This window comes from Bos grunniens, chromosome 28, assembly GCF_055505025.1.
Source record: "Bos grunniens cultivar Pamir isolate PY7600 chromosome 28, Bosgru_T2T1.0, whole genome shotgun sequence".
Classification (NCBI taxonomy): Eukaryota; Metazoa; Chordata; class Mammalia; order Artiodactyla; family Bovidae; genus Bos; species Bos grunniens.
Genome location: NC_141192.1, coordinates 4,788,762 through 4,805,403, shown reverse-complemented (window position 1 = coordinate 4,805,403; position 16,642 = coordinate 4,788,762). Strand labels below are relative to the sequence as shown.

At 54.1% G+C, this 16,642-nt stretch overlaps 1 protein-coding gene across 6 annotated transcripts in view; it reads left to right on the top strand.

Annotated features, from left to right (window-relative positions):
• LDB3 (LIM domain binding 3) overlaps window positions 1-16,642 on the top strand; it is a 59,379-nt gene that overhangs the window by 31,286 nt on the left and 11,451 nt on the right. For 3 of the 6 annotated variants that reach the window (XM_086381165.1, XM_086381162.1, XM_086381161.1), the window contains 5 exons: window positions 4,698-4,880; window positions 8,032-8,174; window positions 13,577-14,018; window positions 15,450-15,630; window positions 16,223-16,343. In XM_086381165.1, the coding sequence (XP_086237291.1) occupies window positions 4,698-4,880; window positions 8,032-8,174; window positions 13,577-14,018; window positions 15,450-15,630; window positions 16,223-16,343 (1,070 nt within the window). Of the gene's footprint in view, window positions 1-4,697; window positions 5,297-7,757; window positions 7,900-8,031; window positions 8,175-13,576; window positions 14,019-15,449; window positions 15,631-16,222; window positions 16,344-16,642 lie in introns of all 6 variants that reach the window. The other 3 variants (XM_086381164.1, XM_086381163.1, XR_015156569.1) reach the window with 2 other exon arrangements.

Here is a 16,642-nt window from a genome sequence, read left to right as displayed (position 1 = left end):
CTCCCCAAAGTGCCCCCCGCATCCCCACCCCCACACACACCATCTTGTTCCAACTTGACCTCCCATCTCATCCTCCCTCTAGCAGTCTGACCCCAGGGTCAAGGCAAGGACCAGGCAAGGCAGGCTGGCCAGGGGATCAACAGGGGAAGTGGGGAGAGGTGCACTTTTGCCTGCATTTAGGCATCCTCGGGCATGCTCATATTTAGTTGACCTTTTATTGAGGACTTCCAAGACCAGGGGTAGGTTGGGGGTTGAGGGCTGCCAGGCAGAGTGAGGCCGCGGTAGTGGGTGTCCTAAGACTAGCAGAGGATCTGAGCTAATCCGTCAGAGCTGGTGGCCTCCCAGTCCCCTGTCCCTATCCCCCCGGCCTGTCCGATGGAACCCTCTTGGATCCACCTAATTGAAGTCCTGGAAGGCTATTTGCTTTCCAGCCCACCTGGTGCCTCCCCAGTGACCCCAGGCCACTGCAGGCAGCACTTTGGGTGGCCCCAGGCCAGGGGTCTGTGTGAAGCACTGAGGTAAACAGGAGAGTGTCCTTATTCAGCATTCCGTGTCCATGGGCATCCGTCGAGGCACTGGGTTCCTGGCCACTGTGGGTGCCCAAGGAATCAGAAATGGCTGATGTGGTTGTGACTTACCGTGATGAAAGGCTGATTGTGTGAGGTCCAGAGACAGGGATGGCTTTCCCATCTGGAGTATTCAGGAAGGCTTCCTGGAAGAAGGGGTCTGTGTGTGTGATCTTCGGGAACAGACAGGAGTGGAGCATGCACAGTCACGGAAGGCTGCCTATGTTATTCTAAGCAGAGAAAGCAGAGATGCTGATGAGAAGGAATGTCCCAGAACCCTGAGTTAATTATTTTGACTGGAATGGAAGACGGGCAGAGGATGTTCTGGTTAGCAGTGGTCCAGAGCTGGAATGCCAGGCTCTGGATTTTGACTCTGTTCCGAAAGCTGTGTGGAGCTCGTGAAGGTTGCAGGGCATCGTCCACACCACAGCCTGTGGGGGTGGCTGTGCACTGAGCAGTTCCGGAGGGGTGTCGTTGCATAGACAACAGGGTCAACAGGGCTCCTGGACTCGAGCCGTGCGCAACACTGCTGCACAGCGACGGGATCAGGGCCGCCCTGAGCAACTGCCATCAGCTAACTAGGTGGGTGGCAGCATGAGTAGTTTCCAGACCAGCCACTTGACTGGCATTCTATCATCACTGAATCAACAGAGATGTTCATATTCCATTCTTTTAGCTCATACAAATAGCATCATCACCCCAGTAGAGGTGAACACCGCTCAGCAGCATCAGTCACAGCATGCGTTGCCGATAGTTCCAGCCTGAGCCCGGTGACCACAGACCCCTCCTGGCCCAGCAACACCACTGTCGCCAATAGGAGCAACAACCAAGGGCCACTTCAACAGAGCAGGGCACAGGGTTGGCACACTGTACCCTGATGCCAACTGAGTGGAAGGAAGAGATGGACTGAAAGGGGGACTGTAGCCAGGCTGTGTTTCTCCTCTGGCTGCACCCTTCCCAGGCAGCCCCCAGCCAGTTGATATCGTTGGGTTGGCTTGGTTTTTGCTTAGATGTTTAAGGTGATTTATGAATCAGGCCAGAGTCCTTGACCAGGCCGGGGTGATCTAACAGGCACTGTCTTGAGGACTGAAGCCAGGGTCTGGTAAGTTCTTTGCAGTGCTTGATTTCTGAGGCCCCTTCCTCAGGGAGCTTCAGGCATGAACTGACCTGGACAAGAGCCCGAGATCCTTCTGGATGCTCTTCAGCGGCGCTCCTACGTTCCCTAGGCCCCGGCCGCTTGGGGTCTGTAGCCAGTAACCCAAGATAGGCTACCCAGTCACAACCCTGGGCAGCAGGCTCACAGCGTGCCCTTTGTCCTGCCCTGGGGTAGATGATGAGTTTTCCCAGGGTCATGTCCACTCCAACTTCACCCCTCAAGAAGCCAGGACTCATGTGGAGCTATGCTTGGGGAGAGCAACAGGTAAGCTGGTCTGACAGGGGGTTGGAATACAGGAGACAGGTAAAGCCAGTTTCCTATTTGTCCTGCAGAGAATATGTTCCCAGCCTGGGTATTTTTGTCGCTGCTGTCTGCAGTTCCCAGAAGCCCCCTGGAAGCATGTGGCAGGGTTAGGGAGAAACAGCTAAAGGAAATGGGGTGTCCTTTGTCAGACAGGCCTTCCCAAACATGTCCACGCCATGGGGGTCTGAGCAGCCAGCTCAGTGGGGATGTCAGGGGCTGCAGCTGCTTCTCTGAGGCAGCCACTTCATGGGCATGGCTTCCAGAAGCCAAGTTCTTTCATGCGGGGGGCATTGAGTGGCCTCATGGTGGGCCAGGACTGGGCACCACCATGAGCCTAGAGCTGCGGTGCCCATGGCTGCCTCTCTGGACCACTAAGCTGGGAAAGGGCTGGGCAGGGCGTGGCCACTGCCCCTGTCCATCTAGATGCTTCCTGTGTGGTCACGGAGAAAAACGGTGCTCCCCCCCGTGTGGCAGTCAGCTTGCAGCCTTGCCTCTTCTCCGGCCCCTTCCTCCTGACCCTCTCGTGCTGTTTCATACCTTTCTCTACCATATGCCTCCCTGGACGGAGGAGAGCAAGTTGTGACTCCTTGGTGCACAGCTCGCGGCCCCTGGCACTCCTTCCGGGACCGACCTGTGTGGTACCTTGTTACTCAGTGTGGTCCGCGGACCAGCAGCATCAGCATCACCTGGGGGCTTGTTAGAAATGCGGACGCTCAGCCCCGCTACCCACTTTCTGAGCCAGAAGCTGCATTTTAAACAAGATTTCCGGGCCAATTTGCCCACATATTCAAGTCTGAGAAATGATGTAGTGGTTAGGGATCACGTGCGTCTCTGGCACTTGGTGACAAACTGATGTTTTAGTGGAGATTCAATTTTTCTGGACCTCAAGTTCCCCATCTGTAAAATGAGGATCTTGATACCAGTTGCCCAGCCAGGTTGAAAGGATCAAGTGGAGTACTGCTCATATAAGCTGTTTAGTGCAAGGCCTGGCATATGATATGCACTTATAGAGGGAAGAGGATTATTCTAATTATTTCAAGTAAGAGTAGTGCCTTTTGCTGGGGAAGGATTCTACTTGACGGCAGGAAGAAGGTTCTTTCTTCCTGTTTGAGGGCCACTTGAAGTACTGGGTAAGGCTTCAAATCTATCACCTAAATCAGATCCTGCTGTCACTACCAAGTTCTAGGAGCTCCAGCAATGGAATTCTCTGTCTCCATTTCTTCACCTGTTAAAAAGAATCTGTAATACCCACATCAGAGGGCTTTTGTGAGGATTTAAGACAGGCCTGGCACATAGCGGGAGGTCAATAATTGGATGTCATCGCATGAGGAAAATCATTCCCACCCATAGGATTTGCAATATCCTGGGGGACAGAGGATGAAATGGGTGAATGGCATCACTGATTCAATGCACATGAACTTGGACAAACTCCAGGAGAGGGTGGGGGACAAGGAAGCCTGGCGTGCCGCAGTCCATGGGGTCACGAAGAGTCCGACACGGCTTGACAACTGAACAACAAGTTGCCATCATAGAAAGTACAGATCTTAGTCCAATAACCCAAGTGAGCAAAGAATGTACCTTTCTTTGCTTTCCTATAGTTTAATTTTTATTCTCTGCCTCATTTCACAGGGGGCAGAAATCTAATCCCATTGATCCAGGCTCTGATGCTCCTCTTTTGTCTGGGGTGGTTTTGGGGAAGAGGTGCTTGCAGAATGCCAAGGCAGGTGGGATGGGGAGTCTGGGCACCTGGTCCTTGATCATGATCTGCCTGTGCTGGCATCTGCTGGGACATCCCCCTCCCATCTGGTCACAGTGGTCTGTACTGGCAGAGCAGTCACCTCTCATGATCCCAATCACAGGGACTTCCACATGTGCAGGCACTCAGCGCCGTGTCCATATCGCTCTCAGGGGTGTAGGAAGCCGTGCATAGCCCCCAGGCCACAAGATGGCCCGCAGATCTTTGGGCTGCCTCAGGCCTGCCCGCCCTTCACCAGGGGCCTGAGCACAGGGGAGCCTGTGGCCCTGCCGCTTCCGCAGGGTTTGCCCAGAAAACAGGCACAGCTCCCTTTATTCTTGAATCCCTCAGTGCACGTTGCCCCCTTTCTTGTTCAGATGACCTTGGTCTGCCTGGCAGGGTAGCTTTTACCATCTTCCAAAGGTACCATCAGTGCTCCGAGTCCTTCGCAGCCTGAAGCCCAAGTTCTCGCAACTTCAGAACTTAAGCCCTTGACAACCAAATATCCTGCCTCTGTTTTCTTCCTTGTATAACCCCTTCTCAAAGGCAATGCTTATCTCTGACTAAAGAGGGAACAGTGAAAGAAGGAGGAAAACAGGATTGGGGAGAAGACTTGGTTGATAATTTAGACTCCTTTTTGACCGCACTGTTTTTATCTTGCATGTTGAGAAAGGGGAATCATGTAGGGGAGTCTCAGGAGGCTTGAGAATATTTTTGATGTTCCTGTGATCTGCCCTGTGGTCTGAGCCCTTCCTTCTGGGAGTCCTGGGTTGTGGGGGTGCTCTTTCCCTCAGCCTGGGAACAGGTCTTCTGGAAGATCCAGCTCTGTTCACAGTAAGGCTGGTGACCTCTGCCCAGCCTGCCTCTGCTGCACCCACCGCGCCCCCCCTGCAGAGTGGCGCCCTTGACCTGTTGTCTTTCTTGGTCGCCTCATCAGCACCCCTATTGAGCATGCTCCAGTGTGCACCAGCCAGGCCGCCACCCCACTGCTGCCCGCTTCTGCCCAGTCGCCTGCTGCTGCCTCTCCCAGCACAGCCTCGCCACCCCCGGCCACAGCCGCTGCCCATGCTGCCACTGCCTCTGCCACAGCCCCTGCCTCAAGCCCTGCGGACAGTCCAAGGTAACTGGCCCACAGGTGCCGGCTCTGCCCGTGGGGAGGGAGGCAGGAGAGGCCTCCCCCGGGCCGTCTGTCGGCAGCTGTGTTGGGTCCTCGGAAAGGCCCGTCCAAAGTGGTTAGGACCCTCGGACCCTGGGCTGAAGGGGATACTGGAGGTGCATTTCAGGGAGATGCACTGTGTGTGTGGCTGAGGACAGAGGCTGGACGTGTCACCCCGCCCCAGGGGCACATGCTCTAGGGAAAGAGGTAAAAGTCTCTCTCTCTCTGTCTCACACACACACACACACACACATGCCCATAAGGTTAAATAACAGAGAGACTGTGTGGAAAATCCATGTTCCTGGAACTGGGATTACAGAGAAAGAAAGGAAATCAAGGATGCCTCCGTGGAGGAGGGAGCGTTGACCTGAGCACTGAAGGTGGGTCAGACTATTTACAAACTACCTCGCCCTTGTCCCTCACCCTCTGTTCTCTTGATGGAGAAGCACGCTAGCCCCAGAGACACCTGGTGCAGTGGGGCTCACATCTCTGCTCTACCACTTACTGTCTGTAACTTCTGAAAGTGACTCAACTCTGCAGAACCTCAGTTTCCTCATCTCCTAAGGCATTAATGCACAATGCATCAATGCATAATGTCCATAATTTTATAGGGTCAGGATAGAAAAAGTGCATTAAACACCCAGCACGTAAAATGCTCTCAAGTATTGCAAGTTACTGCATTCCTGTCTGCCCTCATGGATACTCAGCAAAGGCAAGGCAAGGGAGGTGTTGAAAAGGATGAGGGGAGGTGTGGGGAGGCAGAGGGGGAGGCTGGACAGGTCATTCTGGAGCGGCCAGGCAGTGTAACAGGCCGGGCGGCCCAGCTCTTTCTGGGCTGTGTGGAGCTGCCAAGTTGGTGTTTGGAGTCAGAGCCAGCTTTCCCAGTCTGCACACTCCCCTCCCAGGGTTTTGCTGAAAAGGGCACCTTTTCAGCAGGTCAGGGTGCATGGTTCCCTGCTGCAGCCTGAAGCCAGGGTGAAGGATGGGCAGAGTGGCCTGTGCGCCCCGCTTCTACCCCCTGGCTTCACAGTGACCTGGGTAATGCTGAGCCCAGCCTCTCCCCAACCCAACTCAAGTATCAAGGGTGAGCCTGGCCCAGGCTTCCAGGGTCCTCATATCCCAGCTTCCTGGGGGCACTTAGCAAGCTGCTTCCCACGCCAGAGTCTCTTTCAGTAAGGGCCTTGCTCCCCACACAAAGAAGAAACTTTGAGGGGGATAAGACATGCCCCTACCGTCTAGTGAGAAGATGCCACCCCAGTTTGAGGGGAAGGCTTTAGATGCCTGGGTCCCATGGACAGTCTAGCCCCAGCCCTGCTCAAAGGCAGGCTTCAGCACCACGTTCCAGGCCTCCTTGTCCAGGGGGCCGTGGGACCCCCTCAACAGAGCAAACCCTCCCTCCACTTTGTCTTACAAAGAGATGTGAAGCCTGGGTGGAGAGTGGAGAAAGCCATGGAGGGCTGCCAGCATCAGGCTGGAGCAGAGGGGGCCAGGGGACCTCACTCTGGGCCCAGCTCTCTGCCCTCCTTGTTACACGGGCTGGAGTGGTGCCAGAGGGAGCCCGTGGGAGACAAATGGACACCCTACATGGCCTCCGAATTCTTGCTGGATATCTTGAGCCTCTGCTTGCTCCCCCAGCGCCAATCTCTGACAGATCACCTGTGGCTCCTGGATGCTGGGAAAGCATCCTTCGCTGGTGGGCGAGTCTGACTAAGACCAGCTGACCCTTCGTCTTCTTCTACCACAGTGGAAGCTGGGCACCACTTGGACATGGCCTTTTCCTCTTCCACTGAGGCTCCTACTCCATGGGTCTTAACAGGGATATATCACAGAAGGGCAGCCCCAGAGAGGGCAGACAGTGGTCTCACTCAACCAGCAACATGACAACTTGGCAGGACAAGCCCCCAGGTCTGGCACATTGGCTCTCTGAGATGCATTCTAACTAATTGTCTGGGGCAGCACCCAGACCCTTCTGGATCCATTTAGGAGCTTGGTGGTAGATTCTAAGCTCAGGACAACCCCCTCCCAGAGTCCTGGAGAGGATGGCACTCCCTTATCCTATGACTCTGCCCAGCAGAGAGGGGCAGGCCCTGGGCCCATAGAGGGAAGGAATACAGGAAGCAGGAGGCAGTGTATTTCCAGGGGCTCATTTCTCCACACCCCTGTCAATGTCCCATTTTCCCTGGGTGTGGGTCATGTCATCCCCATTAGTGCCTGAAAGATGCACAGACCAACCAGGGACATGTTCTGTAAGGTATTTGTTAGTTTTAAAATGAAGAAAAGATGAGGGATTTCCCAGGCAAATGAAATTGGGAAACACTGAATCAGACAACACTGAACAGGTTGCTTAGCTGCAGGAGCTCTTGGAGTCTTTAGTTGTCTAAGAGGAGAGGCCAAGCACAGCATCTCCTGAGGGCAATGAACTGGTACACTATTTTTTTCCATCTCTTTGGTCCCAGGGTCCCTGGGTCATAAGTGGGAAAAGGCCTGCTTTGGGCCTCTTGGCAGCTAAGGCAGTGGGAGGAGGGCAGCATAAATTCTATACAGAAGAGCCTCTGTGTATGTTGGGGGCTGGGGGCTTCTCCTGACCTCCCCTCCTTGGAGCCTGAGACTTTGCTGCTCCTTCCACAACAATAGAAAGGGGGAGGGGGAGGAAGCCAGGTGGTCTGAGGCTGTGAGGTGCCCCAAAGGTTGGGAAGTAGGTTTGACTGTCTCCATCTTTCCTCCTGCCTCAACCTCCTTCCCCGCCCCAGCTTCCCACCCCCATCCCTCTGTCTCTCCACAAGGGGTGAAGGGTTTCCCATCATCCTCTGGTCTGACTGGTCCTCTCCTCCCTCTGCTAAGGTCGTAGTTCCAGCAATGGGCTGTAATTTTCACAGTGTCTCTGCTGCTCTCACCAGACTCACCAAGACTTAGCACCCAAAGAGCAGCTTCCTCCCCCTAAGACCTCCTGGTCTTTTCTTCACAGCCTCTGGCAGCTCCCCAGGCAAGTCTTTGTCAGGTTTCCTTCTTACAGAGCCTCTTTAAAGATCTGGGAGCCAGCCTACCGTGGCTTCAGGCTCCAGGGCCTGGCTGGGGTTGTCCTTCTGGCTGCTAACTCTTCCCCACTTGGTTCCAGGCCCCAGGCCTCCACCTACAGTCCTGCTGTGGCCACCTCTCCAGCACCTGCTGCCCATACATACAGCGAGGCCCCAGCTGCCCCTGCACCCAAGCCCCGGGTTGTTACCACTGCCAGCATCCGGCCTTCTGTCTACCAGCCAGGTGAGAGGCAGAGCGGGGAGGGAGGCTGTCTAGCCTGGGCATGGGCTCCAGGGGTCAGCTCTAAAGCCACATCCCCCAGAAGGATGGTGGTTAATGACGTTCATCCTCCCTTCTCCCAATTATGGGCCAGAATCCTACGGAAGCTGTCTCTGGCACTGCAGAGACAGATGGCAGTATCAGGCAGTGATGGAGCCTCCTAGATCTCAAGACATTTCCTGCCTGGGGAGTTGCAGGCTCCAAGTGAGCAAGAGACGGTTTAGGGGGGAGGGTCTTGTTCCTCCAGGAGTCTGGGTCTGATTCAAGCCAGTGGATGCGGAGCTGTAACAGAAGTGCCACGGGCTTTGGACAGACCTACTGCAGAATGTGATGCTGGGCAAGCTGCTCACCTGTCTGGTCTTTGGTTTCTTCAGCTGGGACAGGCTAACTAGAGCCATGGAAAGCACATGTGACGGGCGGGAGAGGGACCCACACAGGGTCTGCCAGTAGCTGGCTTCACTGGCTCTGTTCTATCACTTTGGTCCCCATTCTCATCACTGCACAGCCAAGGGCTCAGCCTATGTCCTCCCTTTTCCTAGGCAAAGTTGGGCCTCTCCCCAGAGCTCCAGGGCAGTTCTCAGGCTGGCTTAGGTATCTCGTCCGGCATGCTCAGTGAACTTGAGAAAATGAGACAGGGACTGAGACAGGAAGAGCCTTGTTTGGGGTGTTGACTTGATGTGTAGGGCAGAGGAGCCATGATCAGCCATCTGTTTCATAAAACGCACTCTGAGCAGGGTCGAGTGTGGGTGGAAGTGAGTTTAGCATCAGACTCCATTGCCAGGTCCTGCTCTGCTATCCACGGTAAAGTACTCCATCTCCCAAGCCTGTATTTCCTCGTTTAAAAAACAGGCATGTTGTGTACACCTGATGCTCTGGGGATGAGAATGAAGCACCCAGGACAGTGCTTGGTACACAAGAGGTGCCCTGCTCTGTCTCTTCAGAAGCGAGAACACAAGAGTTCTGAGATTAAAAGTCCATAGTATTAGGGAGCAATTTACAGCCGGCTGCAAGGGTGAAAAGTCTCGGATGGAGCTGGAGGAAGCAGTTGCTCGGCAGCTATGGGGAGCACAGAAGGGAGGGTGATAAGGAGTTTGGAGCACCTCCTGCGAAAGGAGGCGAGGCTCTGTCGGGGCGCAAGGTGGCCATTTCCGCCCTGGCCCGGGCTCCCCTCCCAGGTGGGTCCTTAAGGGCGTCTTCCGGGGCGGGCCCTGGGCTTCGGCGCCCCCGCCCGGGCCGCCGGCTCTCTTCCGCAGGCCCGCCAGGGGGCGGCACGGCACCGGTGGCGCGCGCCGCCTGGCTCGTCGGGCGCGCCCCCTCCTCCTTCCGGGACTGGAGCCCGGGCGGGCGAGACGTGCCGGAGCCCCGGAGCTGCGGGCCTCTGCCGCGTTCCCAGGCCGAGCAGACGTTAACTCATTCCTGCCCGGCGGGGAAGGAAGCCGCCAGGCGGGCTCGCGCCGGAGCCGGCCTGCCTCCGCCCCCTCTCCTGAGGGTGGAGTGCCCGGGAGGCTGGCAGGCGGCCCGGCGAGATACCGGGAACCTGGGCCCGGGCCTCTCCCCATCTCGCCTCTGCCGACCCCGGCCCTGGGGAGGGCGGAGAGCCTGTGTGTAGCCCAAGCCGCAGCTCCTCACGAAGGCTCCTCCGGGCCGACCGTGGCGTTCGCAACCCGGATCCTATCGCTGGCGCCGAGACCGGGCGGCCGCTCCCTGGAGCACCTGGGGCCCGGGAGGGGACCATGGGCGGAGGGGCCCCCACACGGGCCGAGGGAAGCCACGTCGGCCCGCGGGCCGGGTGGGGGCCAGGCGCTCGCGGGAGCCGGGCCCGACCTGGAGTGAGTCAGAAATCACCTTGTTTAATTACACATTCCCGAGCCGCCGAGTGCGATAGGGGCCTTTTGAACTTGCCAATTAGAGATGAAATATCACCTTCTAATTTGGACGGGCTTCATTCCATCAAGCAGAAATAGCAACAGCCTCGGGCTCGGAGATGGGATATCAAGTCTCTCTCCTGGCACGTCGGGGATGGCAGGGGCAGCCAGGCTGAAGGGCGCAGAGGGAAGAGAACTGTGAAGCAGCTGCTCCCTGCGCCCCGATCCTCACTGGGTACCTGATAGTGGAGGGAGGCTGCTGGCCTGCGCCGGGAAGAAGGGAACGGCCTTAGATCGTAGAGGGGAGGAGGGTGCCGGGGGACTCTTGGGCAAGGAATCAGCCCACCGTGCCCAGATGCCAGCGTGCCTCTGACCTGCTGAGACCTTCGTATTCTTGGGGTTTAGAAAAAGGGAGTGAATCATGGAGACTGGAAGGCCTTCCAGATGAGGGAAGAGAAAGATTGCCTGGCAGAGGCAATAGGGTTAGTATTGCTAGAGAGACGTTGGAAAAGTGGGCTAGGGCCAGATTTGGAAGGGGCGTGCTAAAGCCTGTTCTTCTGCCTGGGGAGTGGTTAAGCAGGGATCTGGGGTTGAGTCCTGCAGCCTGAGCGCCTGTTGCAGCTCGGTGTTGCATAAGCTCTCCAAGCCTCAATTCCTCTTCTGTAAAACGGACTAGAGACTATTATCTGCTTCACTGGATTGCAGCAAGTATTACATGAAATAATGCACATAAAGGCCCTGGCATGTGAAAGTAGGCAGTACTTGGTAACTGTTGTCCCGATTAGGATGGCACTATCTGGTAACAATACATTTTCTAGTAGCTACATTTTTTAAAAAGTGTATATTCAATTAAAAATAAATTTACAAAAAAGCATATGGAAGCAGGTGAAATTAATTTTAATATATTTTATTTAACTCAGTATATTCAAAGTATCACTTTAATCAATATAATCAATCAATATAAAATTATTAGTGAGATATTCTACCTTCTTGTACTAAGTCTTTAAAAATCGGTGTGTATTTTATCTTTATAGTATGTCTCAGTTTGGACTAGCTGCATATCAAGTGCTTAATGGCCACATTAGGACTATGCACTAGATAACACAGTATTAGGATTAGGTCACATCTCCCATCCTCTAAATCCTACAGTCTCCCTGGGCTGGGGTCCTTCAGGTGATGTCACGATCAGGCTGTGAGATGAGCTGACAGGTCATCTGGACCGTGAGACCCAGGAGTCACTCACCTCACCATCCCCACTAACATGTTGTGACACATACACAGTGCCAGGTACTAGGTGCCAGGTACTAGGCTCAGCCTTTACAGTTCTTATTTCCCTTAATCCTCCTAATAAGGCACTAAGAATTATTATTGCCATTTTTAGACGAGGAAATTCAGGCCTAGAGATGTTAAGGAACTTGTCCAAGGACACACAGCCAGGATGTAGTAGAGCGAGGACCTGAACCCAGGACTCTTGGTGACTGTGCTACATTGCCAGACCATGGCGTCCCTCCAGGTTGATAGGTACCCCTATCAACAGAGTACACTCAAATCTTCTGGAAATCAGACCCGTGTTTTTTCACAGAGTCAGCTTGCTGCTGCTAAGTCTCTTCAGTCATGTCTGACTATGTGCGACCCCACAGACGGCAGCCCACCAGGCTCCCCCGTCCCTGGGATTCTCCAGGCAAGAACACTGGAGTGGGTTGCCATTTCCTTCTCCAATGCATGAAAGTGAAAAGGGAAAGTGAAGTCACTGAGTCTTGTCTGACTCTTAGCGACCCCATGGACTGCGGCCCACCAGGCTCCTCCGTCCATGGGATTTTCCAGGCAAGAGTGCTGGAGTGGGGTGCCATTGCCTTCTTGGGGTGATAGAAAAAATGGTTTTGGAGACTCACTCTACCGCTTACTAGCTCTGTCTGAGCCTCAGTGACCTCAGCTCTAAAGAGGACTACCCAGTTGACTTGTTACGTTCCTAGCCTATCCCCTTAGTAAGTGGGAAGAAGATTCCTTATGGAGAAACTTTTACCTTTGGAAGCCAGCCTCACTCCCAGGATGGCTCTAGGGCAGGGCTGTGGAGGGTTGTATCCCTTCTGCTTTCAATAACACAGGCCTGGTCCCTACCCATTCCCAGCAATAGGGTTTCCATGTCACCCAGTTCTGAAGGGCCAATCATCTGGGAGCAGGAGATACAGGGTTGGAGCAGCAGGTTAATCCAGGGGAACCAGGTGGGGAGAGACCAGAGGCCAGGCCAGGAACTTTAGCCCTGAGAATGACCTTCCTTTCCAGGCTGGAGCCTGCTGAGGGCTGCCTTCGCACCTATCAGCATAGTCCGTTCACCAGGCCAGACGCAGGGATGGGGAGGGAGGCTGCCCTGACATACTTCCTGGGGTAGAAGGAATAAAGCCTCTTTCCAGAGGAGCAAAGTGTGAGCTGAGGTGAGGCATCCGGAACCTCCCTCCCTAGGAGTGAAGGCTGGCTAAACCAGGTGTGCCAGGCCAGCTGGGTCTGCCCTTGTTAGTTTCACAATGAGAGGCAGCAGAACTTAGAAACCTGGATTCTGAGGCCCAGACCTCGGAGGGCTTTGGGTGAGCAGCTGCTCTGCTCCTCTGTGTTGCTGCCCTAAAAGGGTTTTCAGCGCTCAGTGAGCTGGAGGAGAGAGTTCCAGAATCAAGGCAGGGAATTTTCCTCCTGCCTGGAAGGTAACCTCTAACACACTCGGACACGCTCTCAGTTTCCATCAAAGCGAGGCAGGGGAGCTTGGGTCCCCCAGAGGCAACCACAGGCTGAGGAAGCAGCTAGACCTGGGTCGTGTCACTTCAGCATCTCTGTCTAGCCTTCCTCTGAATGATGTCTTCAAGACCCACCACCCCAATTCAAACCAAAATGGACTTTCCCCATTACACACCAAGCCAAGCTGTTCAAACAAACAAACAAACAAAACACGATTGCAACTAAACCTGGAATCTAAACTTGAAAACCTAACTGTCCCGTCATCTGCTTTGTCTCAAAGGCTGGACTAGGTCCAGGTTCAGCAAACGTATATGACTGAGGCATTTTAGATGTCAAATCACTGGTCAGAGTGCAAACAAGAGCATCTTCCAGTCAAGGCCAGAATGACCCACTCTCACCCTCTCCAGCCGAGGGGATCCAGATACCAGCCTTGCCCGCGCCCCCTGCCCCCACTCACTGTCTCCGGCAGGCTCCTGGCAGCCAGGGCCTGGCTGAGCCCCACCCCGCACAGCTGTGGATATTTATAGTTCTATCCCTTCCCAGCCCTGTCCAAGCTCCCCAGGGCTCTGCTCCATGGCTCTTTATCTCCCTTGGCTTCTTGCTGCAAATTCAAATCAAGGCCATGAAGAAGCTCGGGACACATCTCTGTGTAAAAACTGGAATTGTGCCGCTCTAATATTAAAGTTGTCTTTTACAGTTCCCTGGCTGGGGGTGGGGGGAGCTGGGAGAAATGAATTCCTGACACATTTTTCTTTGGATATTTTTGGCTTGCAGTGCCTGCGTCTACCTACAGTCCATCCCCGGGGGCCAATTACAGTCCAACCCCCTATACGCCCTCCCCTGCCCCTGCCTACACCCCATCCCCTACCCCTGCGTACACCCCTTCCCCTGCTCCCACCTATTCCCCCTCCCCAGCACCAGCCTACACCCCCTCGCCAGCCCCAAGCTATAATCCTACACTGTATAGTGGGGGCCCTGCAGAGTCTGCCAGCCGTCCCCCATGGGTGACAGACGACAGCTTCTCTCAGAAGTTTGCCCCTGGCAAGACCACCACCACTGTCAGCAAGCAGAGTCTGCCCCGAGGCGCCCCTGCCTACACCCCGCCACCACCGGCTCCCCAGGTGTCCCCCCTTGCCAGGGGTACGGTGCAGAGGGCCGAGCGCTTCCCAGCCAGCAGCCGGACTCCGCTCTGTGGCCACTGCAACAGCATCATCCGGTAAGATCAGATCCCACTGTGCCCCTGTACTGGGATGCTGGCAGGGCAAGGGGGATGGGAGGGAGGGAGGTGCAGGGAGAAAGCCGCGTGCAGGGCAGCCTCAGGTCCCTCTTGCTAGCTGTCCCTGGTCTAAGCCTCTCTGAGCTTTAGCTTCTATGCCTGTGTGACACCCACTTCCCCAGGGAGTTGTGAGGATTCCATGAGGTCAGTGGGTAAAGCTCCAGTATGGTGCTTGGGCCAGCAGCACCCCCTTGGGCTAAGGCTGGGTTCTGAGAATTGCAGGTCTGGTTGGTAGGTTTATTAGGCCTGTTGCAAGCTGGCTGACAGTGCTGGTTTTGCCCCAGCTTTCCTTTGGGGCTGCTTCTGGGTCTATTCAGTCAGGCCTGTGCTGCTCAGGGTTTTGGTGGCCATCTGCCACACTGAAAGGAAAACAAGTCATTTCATACTTAGAAGCCCAGGATCATGGGTGATGCTTTTTGAATATAACATGTTTATAGTATGTGCTTGTGTGTGGGGGAGGATGAACTTATGTATATGAAAAATATACTTTTATTTAAAAATAAAGTATCATTAGAAAAAATATGGGGCTTCCCAGGTGGCTCAGTGGTAAAGAACCCATTGCCAATGCACAAGGTAAAGAACCTTCCTGCCAATGCAGGAGATGTGGGTTCAATCCCTGGATCAGGAAGATCCCCTGGAGAAGGAAATGGCAACCCACTCCAGTATTCTTGCTTGGGAAATCCCATGGACAGAGGAGCCTGGCAGGCTACATTCCATGGGGTCACAAAAGAGTTGGACACAACTTAGTTGACCAAACAACAACAGAAAGAATATACTCATTAGAGAATAATTAGAAAATTCAGAACAATAAAAATTAAAATATAAAGCATTTCTTTAGCCTCAGTGTTCTGAGACTGATCTAGATCCAGGTTTGTGTCCTGGGTCTAGCATAATAGCCCTATGGCCTTGAGCAACTTACTTAACATCTGTACCTCAGTTTTCTTATCTAAAAGTGGGTATCATGATAGTACCTGCTTCATAGAGTTGTTGTGAGAGTTAAACACACTAATAAATGCAAATTTCTTCGTGAATGGTGCCTGGCAGAGAGTAAGCACTTAATAAATGTTGGCCATTGGCACCATCATCATGGCTCTTCTTACTACAAGCATTCAACTGAAGGATATCCCATAATACACTTACTGGGCCCCCTAGTCATGGATGTTTGAGTCGCCTCCCCATTACTCTTTTTTGTAAGTGATGCAACCTCATCTTTTTTCATGGAGCTTTATCTGAATTTCCTGTTATTTCATTAGAACAGTCACAAAAGTCAGGGTTATCAGGGTCAAAGTGTGAATATTGTTGGGAGTTTTTGAAATACCTGGTCATAAGCTTTTGGGGCTACTTAGGAGATACTGTTCTCTGCTTTCCCAGGGGCCCCTTTCTGGTAGCCATGGGCCGTTCCTGGCATCCAGAAGAGTTCAACTGTGCCTACTGCAAGACCTCCCTGGCAGATGTGTGCTTTGTGGAGGAGCAGAACAACGTTTACTGTGAGCGGTGTTATGAGCAGTTCTTTGCCCCAGTCTGTGCCAAGTGTAACACCAAAATCATGGGGGTAAGTGGGCAGCATTCTTCTCCTCGGACCCTTGTCTGTTTTCCAACCAGTCTCTCCTCCTTCCCAAAGTTGTGGGGTCCCATTTGGAAGCCAAGCAGTTGCTGTGCTAACAGAGCAAGAACAGCTCCATCTCTGTCCTGGAAGGGCATCGGTTCGGCACCAGTGAACTAGGGAGTGAATGAACTTGAAGTGAGAGATGATCGTATCCCTGGGCCACACAGCTTGAAGTGGCTTGCGGAGCTTTTGAAAAGCAAGTCACCTCACCGTATACCTCTGTGTGGCTTTGACACTCGATGCCCCTTTGGTAAAATGGCTGTAACAAGCAGCCTCCCTCCCAAGTTTAATGGGAGGGGAAGCATCACAGTTTATATGAGCACACACAGAACCTGGCACCCAGCATGCACTGTGCGAGTAGGAGCCCCTCGTCTGCCACCCCTGACCTTCCTCCATGTGTCTGAGGCCCGCTTTTTGGGCTGCCTGTCCCGCTCCCTGATGGGACATTCTTGCAGTGACTGAGGCCTAGTGTGGACGTCAAGCCTGCCTCCTTCTCTCTGCTGGCCTTTCTGTCCTGAACTGAGGCTCTTTTCCCCAGGAAGTGATGCATGCCTTGAGGCAGACATGGCATACCACCTGCTTCGTCTGTGCAGCCTGCAAGAAGCCCTTCGGGAACAGCCTCTTCCACATGGAGGATGGGGAGCCCTACTGTGAGAAAGGTAGGACCTCTGTGCCAAGGGGACGCCCCACAGTCTGGAAGAAGGGGGTTTAGGAGTTCCCTTTCACAGACATTCAGTCTCTGCTACCTTCCCTGCACCAAATATGTGGACCCAAGTCGGCATCTTGTGACCATTTAGGAAAGCTTTCAGATGATTTTGATCTGGAGACCACGAGGCCTGGTCTGAAAAGGCTTTGGCTCTGGCCTTTGTTCCAGGTTCCACCTCAGGCTGGTTTTGTAACCCTGAATGAGTTACTAAAATTCTCTGAGCCTCACTTTCCCCATCTGCCAAAGGGGAAG